This window comes from Rhipicephalus microplus, chromosome 7 (assembly GCF_043290135.1).
Source record: "Rhipicephalus microplus isolate Deutch F79 chromosome 7, USDA_Rmic, whole genome shotgun sequence".
Taxonomy (NCBI): Eukaryota; Metazoa; Arthropoda; class Arachnida; order Ixodida; family Ixodidae; genus Rhipicephalus; species Rhipicephalus microplus.
This window is the reverse complement of record NC_134706.1, coordinates 133,693,965-133,708,299: the sequence shown is the minus strand read 5'-3', so window position 1 is coordinate 133,708,299 and position 14,335 is coordinate 133,693,965. Positions and strand designations below refer to the sequence as shown.

The 14,335-nt window shown below is 46.1% G+C and overlaps 1 protein-coding gene across 1 annotated transcript in view; it reads left to right on the top strand.

Annotated features, from left to right (window-relative positions):
* Positions 1 to 14,335, top strand: part of LOC142767870 (lysosomal alpha-glucosidase-like) — a 60,753-nt gene that overhangs the window by 26,187 nt on the left and 20,231 nt on the right. Inside the window, exons 2-8 of the mRNA XM_075870118.1 lie at positions 277 to 419; positions 1,157 to 1,340; positions 2,893 to 2,995; positions 4,029 to 4,255; positions 10,181 to 10,306; positions 11,813 to 11,931; positions 13,570 to 13,691. Of these exons, the coding sequence (XP_075726233.1) occupies positions 277 to 419; positions 1,157 to 1,340; positions 2,893 to 2,995; positions 4,029 to 4,255; positions 10,181 to 10,306; positions 11,813 to 11,931; positions 13,570 to 13,691 (1,024 nt within the window). The remainder of the gene's footprint in view (positions 1 to 276; positions 420 to 1,156; positions 1,341 to 2,892; positions 2,996 to 4,028; positions 4,256 to 10,180; positions 10,307 to 11,812; positions 11,932 to 13,569; positions 13,692 to 14,335) is intronic.

Sequence of the window (14,335 nt, the reverse complement as noted above, 5' to 3'; positions counted from 1 at the left end):
GGTTTCACTAGATGGGGGACAAAAGGAAAATATAATATCCAGTAGCAATTCCTTTACCCCTAAGATGTTTTACCAACAAACGTAAAAAGAAAAAAAACGGCAGCTTATCGTTCTGATTGATTCGTTGATTCGTCCAACATAAACGCAATACCTCCTTGTAACGGAACAATAACTGATCATACGTTAACAATCTATTGTTAAGCGATATCATGAATTTAAAAGGGAAACAATTGAAAGAGAGAGATAGATGACCAGGCGACTGCCTCTTCTGTTCAGATCTTCGACCCGTCGAAGAAGGAGTTTGAGCCTCCCGTGCCCGTTATCACGCCCGAATACGAGAGCGGCACTTTGAGCTACACGTTCTCATTGATGTACAACGGATCCCTGGTTATTGAACCAACTGCAGAATCGGACGTACGGTGAGTATCAAACGAGTTGCCTTTGTTCGACGATAAGAGCTACGGGTCCGCCGCTTAAAAAAGTTGCCTTCAAATTGTCGCAGATGTCTGAAATTTTCGACAGTGAAATTTGTTACTCCTCGTAGCCTCGTAAAATCGGCAGGCGGGGTCACCACGTGAAGATTTTATAATGAGAACGGTAGTATTTATTGTAGCGAAGATGTACATGACTGAGAGGTGCAAGCTCCATACCTTTTTTTACAAGATTTTAAAGTTGTTCAGGTCATTGCAATGCTATCAAGTAATATAAATACTGGATTAAAGAAACTGCGTTGACCCGCATGGTGGCAGTTCGTGAGTGCGTCAAAACTTCTTTATCTGCAGCATCCTCAAGCTATTATTTCATTGTGAGTGTGTTTATTTAGCTGAAGCATCTTCGGGCTTGTATTTGCGTGTGGGTATGCCTTAATAGACGCCTGAAAACTGTGCGCATTTCGGGAGATTAGAATTGGGCGTATAACCTGGATGCACCAATACCTTCGAACATCTATCTACGTGCAACTGATCCATCTGAAAAGAAAGTTTCTTCACTAGGCCAGCTGCTAAACAGCCTCCACGATCAATATGGGCCCGATAGAGGCGCTAGGATAGCACGATACGATCTGGTGGTACGATGCCCTTCCATTCTTTTTATCAGGTGTATACCCACTGGAATAAATGGCATCACTTGTCAACCTGTCTCGCTCCCCTCACCGCAGATTCGAGGTGCACTTGCAGTCAACATTCTACGCGGACAAGGTGAAGCAACTGGCCATCAGTCTGCGCTCTGGCCAGTATTTCTACGGACTGCGTGGTCCGAGGGGCGCCCCGTTTGTACAGGCTGGGCGCTGGTCGAAGCACACATTCTACCGCTCAGAAAATACAGCTGACTATACGGACAAAGTATGTGGTCCTCTGGGATTTGACGCTGACGTTTGATGACGCCTTGCGGTGCTCGGTTATATACAAACGTAAGAAATGTATTTGCCAGAAAAAAACTGAGAGCTGCATGATTTGATGTCTATTCTTATTCATACACTTAGCTGCGCAATATACATACGCACGCAGTAACAGGGGCGGTTCCAGGATTATTTTACCGGGGGTGGGAGGAGGGGGGTTACCCACGATGAGGATAAGCTCCTTCAGAGGGGGTGGGGGCAGGAAGGAGGGACACTTGGTCATTGTGTTATGACTACGTTCTCTCTTGGGGAGAACCACCGAAGATTTCGCAGAAGGCTCTGGCCCCCCTCTCTCTTCCGTGACTACCCCTGGCACCGCCAGTGCGTAGTAAAACACGGACGACATTCACAATAAAACCCGCTTTCTTTATTCAACAAACGTTACGCATATTGAATAACTGTCATCTGGTAGTGAAAGTAACATCTTGCCAAAGAAAAGAAAAATGTGAAGCGGACCTCGATTCTTGAGTTATATGTCTGTCAGTGGCAATAGTACTTCGGCGTTCCAGTGCCTTGAGGCATTCCTTGAGTGAACTTTGTCAGAGCTCATTGTTGTCATATCGTTTTTTCCTTGTCACGCTCCTTGTGCCGCAGTATCTTGAAATTATGTACCAACAAGCTCACCTAACAAGCTTAAGGAACTGTTTATTTTGCGCGTTGCCTGAATGTATCTCCGAGGCCACTTAGAACGAAGCACTTGGTGGGGATCTCTACCTCCAGATGCCGCCAATAATCATAGCTTCTCGGAAGGAAAGCGTATACCCTTCCTATGGTCTCATTACCCGCCATGGTGGTCTATTGGCTAAGGCACTCGGCTGCTGACTCGTAGGTCGCGGAATCAAATAAAATGCAAGCTGTGGAGGCTGCATTTTTGGTGGAGGCAAAAATGCTGTAGGCATTTGTGCTCATATTTGGGTGCAAGTTCAAGAACCCCAGGTTGTAGAAATTTCCGGAGCCCTTCACTACGTATGGTGCCTCATATGGTGGTTTTTGAACGTTAAACACCACATATAAATAAATCAATCGTTCCCAAAATATTCTTAGGTATACTTGGACTTCATTTAGTTTTGCATGTTTAAGTCAATGGTAGAGGTGTACTATGCCGTTTACTAGCATTGCTACTGCAAGTGTTGTTGACGACTGGTTAGGAGATGGTAATATTTCGTGATTAGTAAGACGGTCAATCATCTGGCTTTAGACTATATTAAACATGATGCAACCTAACGGCCTTCTCAGGCGCATATCTTCCTCCAAGTGCACAGGCGCGCACAGGCCGTTTTAACGACCGTATCCCTAACGCCTTCATGTGCAACGCAAAATGCACGAACGTTTAGCTTAGTAGTGATAACACGCATGCGCAGAGCCTCTGGCATTTTGACCGGTGAGCTCCGCTGACCAACGTATAGGTCCAGCTTTCCCAACTATTTCGTGGACACTTCATTTATACATCATATTATCCTTCTCTCCCTTTCGGGGAAACACTCTTTTTCTTGCAGGAAGACGTGGGAATCTTCGAAAGCTTGCACCCTTTCATCATCATTGCAACCAAGGACTCGAAGGTTACGCTGGGCCTTTTCTTCCTGACCATCCACGACATAGGTGCTTGCTTCGAAATGACTCGCTTTTGAGCAAGTTGGTGCTTAAATATGTCAGGAGTGCTCGATTTCGGCGGAAAACACCTTCCGTAAAAACTGGAATATGAAAGAAAAGAGAGTGAATAGGTAATCTAAACAATTCGATAAGGACGTTCTCTGTAACGAAGAGGGTGGCGATTTTGAGCTTGTTGGTATAGTAGCGTGATAATTGATGGTAGCGCAGGCTGAGGACTCGGAAAGAAGCGTGGTGTATTGAATGTTCTTTTTTTCGTCTCTTGGGCTGCACTACCATCAATTATGAAGCACTCATAAACGTACAGGAAAAGAAAAGACATTTTCTGTTCGCACGTTTAGGGCCATGGACTATGCCGTATGGCTATATACTAGGTCATACCATGTTGTTATGAGGTTTCTGATATAACATGTTATAAAAAATGGGCTTCCCGCTAGTACAGTTCCCGAAACCATACATTTCCCACAAAAATCTCTAAATATGACGCCAGGGCTATCACAGTGTTTTTTTTTCCTGGCCACAATAACTCAGCAAAATTTTTCAAACTTCTTGTGATAAGTCTCTTGCTTGCTCGGAAGACAATGTACTTCATATATAGCCTTTAAAAGCCACGTAAGCCGTAGTAGTCACCACCGAAATCTGTGAGGTCATGGTGATTCTTGCGATAAGTTAAATGTGGTATTGCCACCCGTCTTTACATTCTGCGTTTTCTATTGCTTACCAAGCGTCTTATCATTGAAACCATGGCACTTCGTGTTGTGAAGTACTAGTTCTGATAATATGGATAAATATATAGGTTTCCTTAGAGTGCCTATTCAGTCAAAAACATGTCATATCTGCTCAATATTTTTGTGTAAATAAATGATGCAACCCTTCTATTCAGACAGCATGTGCACGCTGTACTACGCGGGGCGTCTCTTTAGCCAATAAAACATGACTCGAAGTCCAGTGCTTGCGTTGCCTTTTGTTCAGCGATCCTTCATTAATAACGAATAACGAGGTATACAACGTTCCCTGTTGACAGAACTGACACTGAGTTCCAAAGGGATCGCGACCTTCCGGACAACGGGTGGCCTCCTGGACGTGTTCTTCTTCTTCGGCCCTGACCCAACGTCGGTTGCGAAGCAGTACTTCCGCCTGGTGGGCTTTCCGTCACTGCCGTCGCTGCTGCTTCTGAGAAACGGCATAAGCCGCCCCGTCGCCTACATTCTCGACGGGGGCGTTTATAATTCGAAAACACTGGACATCCAGGTGCGAAACGAAGCCAAACTCTGTAATGAGAATTCGTTGCTGGGCTGCACTCGCTAACATCAGAAAAAAAAAACGGCCTTCTCCCATAGTACCGCAGCGCGCCTGCCAGCAGCTGTGGGCGACAGTTTGCTATCTCCTTTTTGTAGCAACCGTAAACACTTTTGCTGAGCAAATTTGAAAGGTAAGCATAGTATGAAATAATGGTTTGATATTATCACCTAAAATATCTTATTTGAATGAGTGGTAACGCATGATATTATTACAAAATTTACCTGGACGTTCTGGATTTGGTTGTAAAACGAGTAACTCGAAAGTGAGTCTGCACGGTTGGGTCAGTTATTTAAAACATCTTGAAAGTCAACGTAAAGCTGTATTTTACAAGGGTTCTGCGTTTAGGCTCCAATGCGTAGCGCTGGTGTGATAGCAGCATGTTCTCCATACGCCAGTCGCACGGACTGTAGGCGAGAGGAACACAGGACGGCTTTAAAGCTCTCCCATAGTAGAGTACCGTGTACTCTGAATCGTTACCCACTCTTTTCTAACCCACCCTTCATTATTAGCTGCAATTATTAGCTGCAAATTTGTTCTGAATTCCCCATTCGCCGACACAGAATAATGGTCCACGTTTTTCCGCTTTTGACCCAATTACAGATGGCGTGAACGGTGTTTTGCCGGGATAGGCTTCGGCAAAGCCACTTTCGGCAGGAAGGCGGCTTTGCCACGGCTATTCGCAGAGCCTTGAACCCGGTATTGACATGGCGTTGTGGAGAGTATGAGAACAAAGTCACAGTTTTGCTAAAAGGGTGACGCAATGGATGCGATAGCAACATAATTGAATGTTTTACGAATCAAGGCTAGCGAATTACAATGTTATACGACGTGAGGCTGGCAGTCAACTCTTTTAGATAGATCCGATCTCTTGTAATCATACAAAACTACAAAACACTGGTGTAAGAAAACACGGCTGCTCCAGGCACACTTTCGGTACCACTTTTTCATGTTGAGAGCGCACCCCATAGAAGCTCCCCCTTGCTGTGGGGGCAAAAACTGCCTGCTGATCGTTGCCGCGGTCACCATAGGCGCCCCCTTGCTCCCCCCCCCCTCTTGTTCGCTCACGAGATAAGCACGCACGCAGTCGACCCCGACCTGAAAGGCGATGTTCACTCCGTAGAAAGACGAGTCTAGCGCATCCTTTTCCGTGTATATATGTATATAGAGGCATGTAAGGCGGCTCCGGCAGCGATGACGATGGCGGCAAAAACCTGCCAAAACTCTCCGTATAATTGCTATCGCAATATATATTTATTGCGACAGAGGAACACGTCGACGCCAACTTTCCAAGAGCGGTTGCGGAACGGCTCGCGGATTCGGTGCTGCTGGTGTGAGCAAGAATCACGTGCCTCGCGAGGCAGTTATTCCTCCTCACGTCGCACAAAGAGGGTGAACACCCTCTTGTCGCGGCGCCAGAGCCAGCTCCATGTTTTTTAAACTATTTAGCGACGAATTCTTGGCTATTTCTGTTAATTATATCATTTTCAACATTGTGGACTTGAGCATCGCCAGCCTTCTTTTAGGTCTGTACTGAGCATTCGATTGTCAGCGTGATCACGCCGCTAGTGTCAAGCCAGGCCAAACCAGACGTGCTATGCGCCTAAAAAAAATGTCCCAGCTGCTCGATTACCGTGAGACCTGTGCGTCGCACGGGCACTTATTGGTTTCCCGTTTGTGCAGGTTTACGAAACTGCTTGGTTTACGAACCTGGTTTTCGAACTAAGCAGGTTTACGAACCTGCTTAGTTCGTAAACTAAGCAGGCCACACTGCTTAGTTTACTAAAGCCTCAATGACGCCAGCGTTTGAGGTAAGCGTGTAGGGTTTCCTACAAGCATACGTCGCTGTGGAGGGCTCTGCAAATTCCGACAATCGGGCGTTCTTGAACGTGCACTGACATGTCACAGTACACGGACCTCAACCACTTCGCCTCCGTCGACAGGCGACTGCCGTGGCCAGGATAGAACTTGCGACCTCCGGGTCAGCAGCAGAGCACCGCAGCCACTGATCCACCAAGGCAGACTGTTCGCTGTCGAGGCTTCCCCCGTCCGACGGCATAGCGCTGTTTTTACGGGGCGTCAAAGAGCGGCGAGAGTGAGGCTCCGAGGCAAGGGAGCCTCACCGTCCCGAGTGTATTGAGGTTGAAACTAAACGAGTGAACCAGAGAGGAGCGTTAAGAGGTCCTACGCCACCTCCTGCCGCCGATCCCCTACGATGACGACAGCGAAGCTCTGGCCGACTGGGTTAGTCCTACGCCATCTCCTGTTGCCGACAAGAGCTCTCACAAGTGGTGCCTCGTTCTCGGACTCCTGTTACCGTGTTTCACCTTTCCTATCTCACTTATGTCGGCACTCGCTGTCCTTGTCTCTCTCTGTCTCTCTCTCCCTACCTTTAATCCTATCCTTCCTCACCCCCATCCCTTGTGAGCCACTATTGAGGTGTCGCACGCTGATGCAGACAGTTACGGGGCTCACTTTTCTCTTCTTTTCCCTCTTATAACCACAATCATCAATGATGAGAGCGAGGCTAACCGGAGGAATCCAGCCGTTTTCCGAAAATCGGATCAGAGAGTTCCTCGGTGGAGTATAAAGGAGGGCACTGGTTTCTTGCAAGCTTGCACTTACCTTATGGCCTAAGACTGACCACGTGGAAGAAGTCGCGCGACGTGAGGGTCCGTGAGAGCTGACGTGGCAATGGGCACTTCGTCGCCGAAACAACCACGATCTTCGCGCAAGAGGGCTCAAATTCTAACCGCCAATGAAGGGGGGGGGGGAGTATGATAGCCTGATGAAGGATGGTCGTCAGCTTTTTAGTTTCGACAGGTCTCGCCAATTGGAGCTAACCGGATTTCTATTTCCAAATCATGACTGTTAATTCTAGCTTATGGTTGATTTCCTGCATAATAAAACGAATGAAATGCCAGAAACTCGACACACGTCGTTAACAAAGTCTTACAAGTCATCTACAAAATAACCCAGTAAATAATACTCTTTAGATGATCCCGCTGCACGCACTATGGCTTCTATGTTGCGGACTTTTTTTCTGGGGGGAGGCTATAAGTACACTGAGCTGTCCTGATGCAAGTATAAGGCTGGTAACCGGTGTCTCTTGGGGAAAGCTTTAGGAGAAGCAAACCTCCCGTTTGTATTATTTGTATGAGTACTAAATATGAACCATCAATTTTTGCAGGGAACTTATGATGAAAACGTTTTTCCAAGTAGAAGGGGGACACGGCGACAGCAGTGCGGGGTGAGCATTGTGTTTCCTTATTTTTAAATTTTGAAAATCTTCAGATTCCCCTCAGTTTAAAGCACGCTTCAACAAGTACTCTCGATCTGACGGATGTTTCGTGCTGGTGTACACATCAGACCCATCAGATGATATCGCGAACTTGGTAAACAGTATGCGAGTATCCGAGCCACAGCTTTGACTATAAAAATTAAGTTCATCATGTGATGGTATCATGGTAGTTTCAAAGACGAAAAAAAAATCACCTATCACTTGAATAGTGCTCACCGCTCCAAGCAGATCTCTTGTGTTCTTTTTTTCTTTTTACTTCTGCTAGTTCAGAAGTAACCAAACCCTCATTGCTAGATTACGATACTGTTTTCTTAAACGTTCACAGCAGCAATCACTACGCTGTCACCAACGTACACGCACACAGCAAATCTGACCCTGTGTCAAAGCAAGGTGAATGAATGGGTAATTTGCTAATAGATTAGCAAAATCACACCAAAATTATGCATTTGACTCGTTGGAAGAAAATCTTTACCATACATGATTAGTGGCTGAGTGTTACGTGGCGGTTATTGATTGACACGCTGTCGCACGTGCTAGTTATAGGGAAGGGCAGAGGGTGCAGAGAAAATCTGGCTTCCGATAGTAAAGTATCCGTTGTAAGTTTAGCACCGTGCGTGCGTGTGTGTGAGTGTGTGCGTGTGTGTCTGTTTGTGTGTGTGTGTGAAGGAGAGAGGGTTCGTTGTTGTGCCTTGCGTCCCCGTTTGTTTAGTCGACAAGTATTTGGTAAGATACGCCGTCTGTTTTAACGTCATTGACACTTCGTCTGATGGGCACAGAGAGAGTATATGGTGCATTGGTAGTCATTGCACGGCCACTCGTGCGGGCTGCATTTTTTTTAGTTTTCGAAATTAATGTGGCCTGAAAAAACGAGGGCCGGTATATAAGCTACATGGCTGCAATGAACGGGAAGACGGGCGAACAGTTTGTGGGGAACGAGATCAGTGTCCATATGGTGAAGGTGAGCGACTGTACCACATTTCGCAAGCACAATGTTTGGTGGCGTATTACCAGGAAGGGTGCACAATCAAGTGACTTAGCGTCGAACCGGGTCACATTGATCGAGGTGACGAGCAGCATGTGTCGTGGCAGTAACGACAGTAGCTTTGCCCAATGAGGGGACAGGTGAAGCATATCGGGTGGCCATCTGCGATTCACCCCGTCCGGTTGCGATAACGTGGAAAGAACTCTCGCTTTCGAGAGAACCACAGCAGAGGTGTATTCACTGAGTCTGGCAGTGGTGACATAGCTAGAGTGCATTCAAATGTTTTCAAGGTGCTATAACGAATTCTAGATGGGACAGGAAGAACTGGAACATAAATCGCATTGGAGCTGAGCCAATAGAATGCGTATGGTGCCTTCACGTCCATTTCACGACAAAGCACTCGAGTTAGGTCTACTTATGGTACAGGAGGTTTCAATGTTTGCGATCTTCATACGTCCACTCGGTAGAAGCGTTTGGGAATGAAGTAAACGGCTGCAGAATGCGAAGACCTGTAGCTTGTTCACACTGACGACAACCCCCTGACGATCGCATCTATGGTGGATCAGCTATGGTACATGAGAATAAGTGCGCCATCGGCAAATTTTATCACGACGTGCCCCACCTTCTTACCTTTCGTCATGTCACTATCAGCTTACGGCACCGAGCCAGCAGGTCCTGCACGTAGGAGAGGTGGGACTGTGTGCAAGATGTGATGCTGCAGACCCATTCCTTTCTTTCGGTGATCTGCAGGCCAATGGCTTTGTCGCACACCCCTCGAACACTTTCTATGCAATTTTTTCCAACAGATGTGTTTTCATTCCTTTCTTATCTTTCATACTAAACGTGTGCCATGCATATCAAACAAGATAATGCATTAGCCAGTTGAAGTGAGGAATCGTGCCAAGTACACTAGCGCTTTCAAACACGGCCAAACAATTTTCAACGTCGACGCCGAAATCGCCGCAGAATGTACCGGGATCTTTCGGTGGTACGAATAAAGAAACGTAAGAATAGCCACACCCTCTGCGGAGCACCATTGCCTGCTGTAGTATCCAGCACCTCAACCAGTATGTTACGAATGCAGATATTCAGCGTGCATTTACAGGAAACAACAGTTGCAAAGGTAAAGATGGCCGACCAGTACACTCGGGCTCCGGTCAGCTTCTCAGACTCTTCGTCTCTCTCCGTAGCCATGTTGTTAAACATTTCGCCATAACTGGGCAGAGTTTGCCGAGTGGTGGTGCTCTGAGGCGTGTCAATTTGGAGCGCAGAGCTACGTAAAGGAGGCAGGGCGCCGCTTGCTCCTATTCTCTTATGTATATTTGTTTATTATTTATTTACAATTCACTTATTCATTCATTTACCCTTAACAGGCTTGAGCATTACAAAAGTGGACGGCTAACTATTATTGTGGTTATAAGGAGTCGCAGAATTGTTTTCATATCGTCCATGGCGACATTTACGCCAAGAATGTGGTTCCATTGCATAGATACTTCGGTAAAAAAGTGTACCTCGCGGTCGTATTGCATCATGTTTAAATTTTGACTTTGTAGCGGTGGCGGCGTGGGACGTTATATGTGTTTTTGTCTCCCAGAAGAATGCGGAGGGGCCCAAACCTGCTCAGCTGTACGATCTGACGCACCCCAGGGGTGCTCACAGTTTTCACGAGTTGCTCAGCGACCAGGAACTGGAGTACGCTGTCGACTACCGAGGAACTATTGTGAGTACTCGCTATGATTGCACTCTTTTGCGACTGGCGTATTCACTGTTCGGCTTCAAAAAGCTCCATTCGATGGCATGCTCATCACTTGTGCACTCCTAATTTTTCTTTTGTTGTACAGAATACACCATCAACTCTGCATGTTTTTCAAAGTAGCGTATTTATACACTGCGTTGACCTTATCACTTCGTGAAAAAAATAATACAGCAGGTCATATAGTTATGTTCACATTGACGAAGTGGACTAAGTAATATGACCGGCTGTTTACGCTTGAATCGCACAAGTACGCGGCAATTTCAGTTATCTGTTGGTAGATAATCTACTAAATACTATTTACCTATTTAGCTTTACTATCACAATTGCCATTGGTGCAAGGGGGCACGGATAACATTTTTATGCATTGTGCTTCTCGATGCAATTTTGATATGATTTAAGCGTAGAGAGGAAACACGCTGTTCGCTTTAATTTCGTAACTTATTCACGCAGTGCTGTGTTACTACGAAGGCTGATTTGTACTGTGCCGTGTCTGATGTATAGGCACATTTGGTGCCCCCTTCCCAGCTATGCCGGTGAATGAAACAGCACTGCTCTCCCATAGTTAAGTACCAAGTACTCAAAATCGTTACATAAATTTTCTAAACACAGTGTACGTGTGAAAAAAAAACTAAAAAAGTGAACACACTAATGATGTCGCTTTTTACATGATTGTATAATGTCAAACCACAAATACATAATAACATAAGAGAAATGTACTGGGCCCAAAGAAAAACTGTCCGTTTTTGAAGGCGAAAGGCGAATTACATCCTTATATCACCGTAATCATTACCGAAAAAAAGATATAGACAACCAGTTCACGACTGCAGGTAAAGATTAATCTATGGTTATACTTCGGAGCCTGGTCTGATTAGCAAAAACGGTTATTTAATTCTGAAGCCATGGCGGCTACAAATTTTGTCAATGAGGGGCTTGGATGAGGAGGCTGATTTCGCTCTTTATTGCTTGTTTTGGCGCAGAGGCACGGTCAATGAAGCTTTTCAGTGGAGCTCTCAATCAACGAGCTCTAATAACAGAGGCTGGAAAAAATTCTAGCAAGTTTGTTAGAATAGATACAATGCGGAAAACCCACTTTGTTCTTGGAACATATTTGAGTGTACCATGGTGGTGCACTGGTTATACGGCGCTCTGTGGCTGAAGCAGACCATGTGGGTTCAAACCCTGCCATGGCTGCCACATTTCGATGGAGACGTAATCACTAGAGGCTGATATACTCTGTGATGTCAGGGCGTGTTAAGGAGCACCAGATGGGCAAAAGTTTTGTAACCCTCCACTACGACATGACTCCTAAATGATGTTGCCATTCGGCCACATGCTTGTGGGGCTTGTGAAGCTGTTACGATCGTTTTTGTTCCCTTATTGCTTCTGTCCACCATATCCTATTTGGTTTTGTAGAAGGTTGAGCGTACCACCACGCCCGGTTGCAGTAAAGAAATGTTGCTCTCCTCTCAGGCACTCCGACGTCCCGAGTGTGTCGGCGATGGCAACGCGAGTGCCCACATGCTCAGCGCCAGCGCCTACGCGGAACTCCGGAACGCCTACGAAACGATTCTGGCAAAGGCGACTTACAGGTTAGCAAGATGGAATATGTGAACGCACGGGAACATATACCGTGCATTCATTCACAAACGAAACCCAAAAACGTTAACGCCCATGAGATATTCGCTCTTTTTGTGGTATAACTTGGATCCTCATAGATGTGCTCAAAGGGGGGGGGGGGGGACGAGTACAGGCAGAGGAAGTGGTTCTCTGTCCAGCCACCCTCTACAATTCTAATGGTGGTTACAAATCTGTCCCGTACAATTATTCAATTCGGTCTTCCATGTTACTTTTGAAGTGCAGGAGTATGTGTAAGCATTTTTTTTCTTTTTGTGTGTTTTTTACGATAGTGGCAACAAAGTTGCGCTGCGCTGTTTGAAAGCGTTGTTTGCTTCTCACATATACACCCGGAAAGCCGGGACTAATTGCAAGTCGTTGTAAGAGCTTGTCATCGATTCATCTTGAAATTCACATTTACTGCGAAGCATGTTTCATTTTTTTCTTGGGTTGAACACTCGGTTGAAAAAACCCGTGTATGCTTTTGCCGGCCCTGATTTGCGAATTAGGTGTGTGGCAGTGGTATTCGCACGTCGACTTTTGTGTGTCCCGGTAAACTTCCGGGATTAGGTTTGTGCTTCTCCGGCTATCGAAGTGCACCTCAAGACCTGCGTCACTTATTTGGGAGGGCCAAAAAAGAAAAACGGGTACCACGTCTGAATAGATCGGATAACATAGAGACGACCGTAAATCATTGCCTCGGTTACGTGTGAAAAATCAGACATAGAAGCGAAGACATAGAAGCTTGGTCACGGCAGCACTGGCGAATTTCATTTAAAGCATATCGCTTTGCATGGGCCACTCTTCGGAATGAGCCAGACAATGGGAAAAAGAATGGTTAGCTGCTTCAATTTGTAGTCGCTATCTGTGGCACTGATAGATGATATCTGTAAATCAACACAGCGGGCCTTAATTCAATGCGCCGCACAAGGGTTCTTAGTTGGGCCAGTAGATCCCATGTAGGTTGTGGCAAAAAATCGCAAAAGATGCCAGGGTGAAACACCAATGACGCAGCGTTGTCGCCTGTTTGTTTAACTCTCCCATACTTAATGTTTTTCTGCCATAATGAGCTCGAGTAAACCGTAGCAGCACTTCTACTACTACGACAAACCATGCTAAGGGGAGCCTCACAGCGTCAGAAGTAAGTCATTATTTTTCGTGTATCCTTGCACGTTAAAGAACCCCAGGTGGTCTAAATCTCCGGAGCCCTCCACTACGGCGTCTCTCATAATCATATAGTGGTTTTGGGACGTTAAACCTCACATATCAATCAATCGTGTATCCTTCATTGACCAAAGCGAAAGGTTTCATATCTTACATTGAGGGTTATCGTGGGCCTCACAACTGCCGCCATTTCTCCCGTGAGGCTCAGAGGAAGGTTCGTTACTCATCGCCAGATAAGGATGTGTGATAAAACATCCATGGAGTTAATTTCGGACCGTTGTATGACGCCGTTTTTCAGACGTCACTTTCTTGCTTCGTTACACATCTGTCCCTCAATAAACAGCCATGGCATTCTTTTGAACGAATCCTATTGCTAGCTGAACTTTTTCGAGTGGTTCTTCCTGTACGTCGTTTGGTCAACGCGCGCGTCATTTGCTCTCTCGTCTCAGGTCAATTTCCAAGAACGCTGCTGAGTTACCTCAGCTTCTGTTGCAAAATACGTTCCCAGGAGCTGGACGCTGGAGCGGCTACTGGAACTCCGAGCGAAACCCTTACAAAAGAAGTGTTCAAGGTGAGGTAGTTATCGTAGCCGGTTTGTGTGTTGCATAGCTTAACTGCAGCGTAACGTGATAACTATACCGGCTGGTAACAAACACGCAGCGTACTATCAGTCATTTGCACACATAACGGTGCTGAACTCGTGCCTCCGGACCAGTCTCACAAAACTTTCTTTTTTTGTAATTGCTGTGTGCTATTGGTGAGTTATCATCGCTAAAAGTATATCCAGCTTTCGTATTAGCTGAAAGTTTTTCTGACAAAATATTTGATTGTAAAAAAATTGGTAGCATATCCACGGAGTGAATGATGGAGAGTGGGGCGAAGCATTCGTCTGTCCATTCGTTCTTGCTTCCGTCCGTCCATGCGTCAATCTGTGTGACCGTCCATGCGTCCATCCGCCCGTCCGTGCGTGCATCTGTTCGTGCGTCCGTCTCGGCATTCGTCCATGCATCCACCCCTGCATCCGTTCATGCGTCCATCCACGCATCTGTCTTTGTGTCCGTTCGTCCATCTATTCAGCACTCCAAGCACCACCATCTCGCATCTTTTCATCATATATTGCCCATATAGAAGCACCGCCAAACAGCGGACGTTTCAAGGAATAAACGTTCCAAAGACTAAAAGTGCTCACGTTTGCTGGTTAAAGGTGCCTGCTGT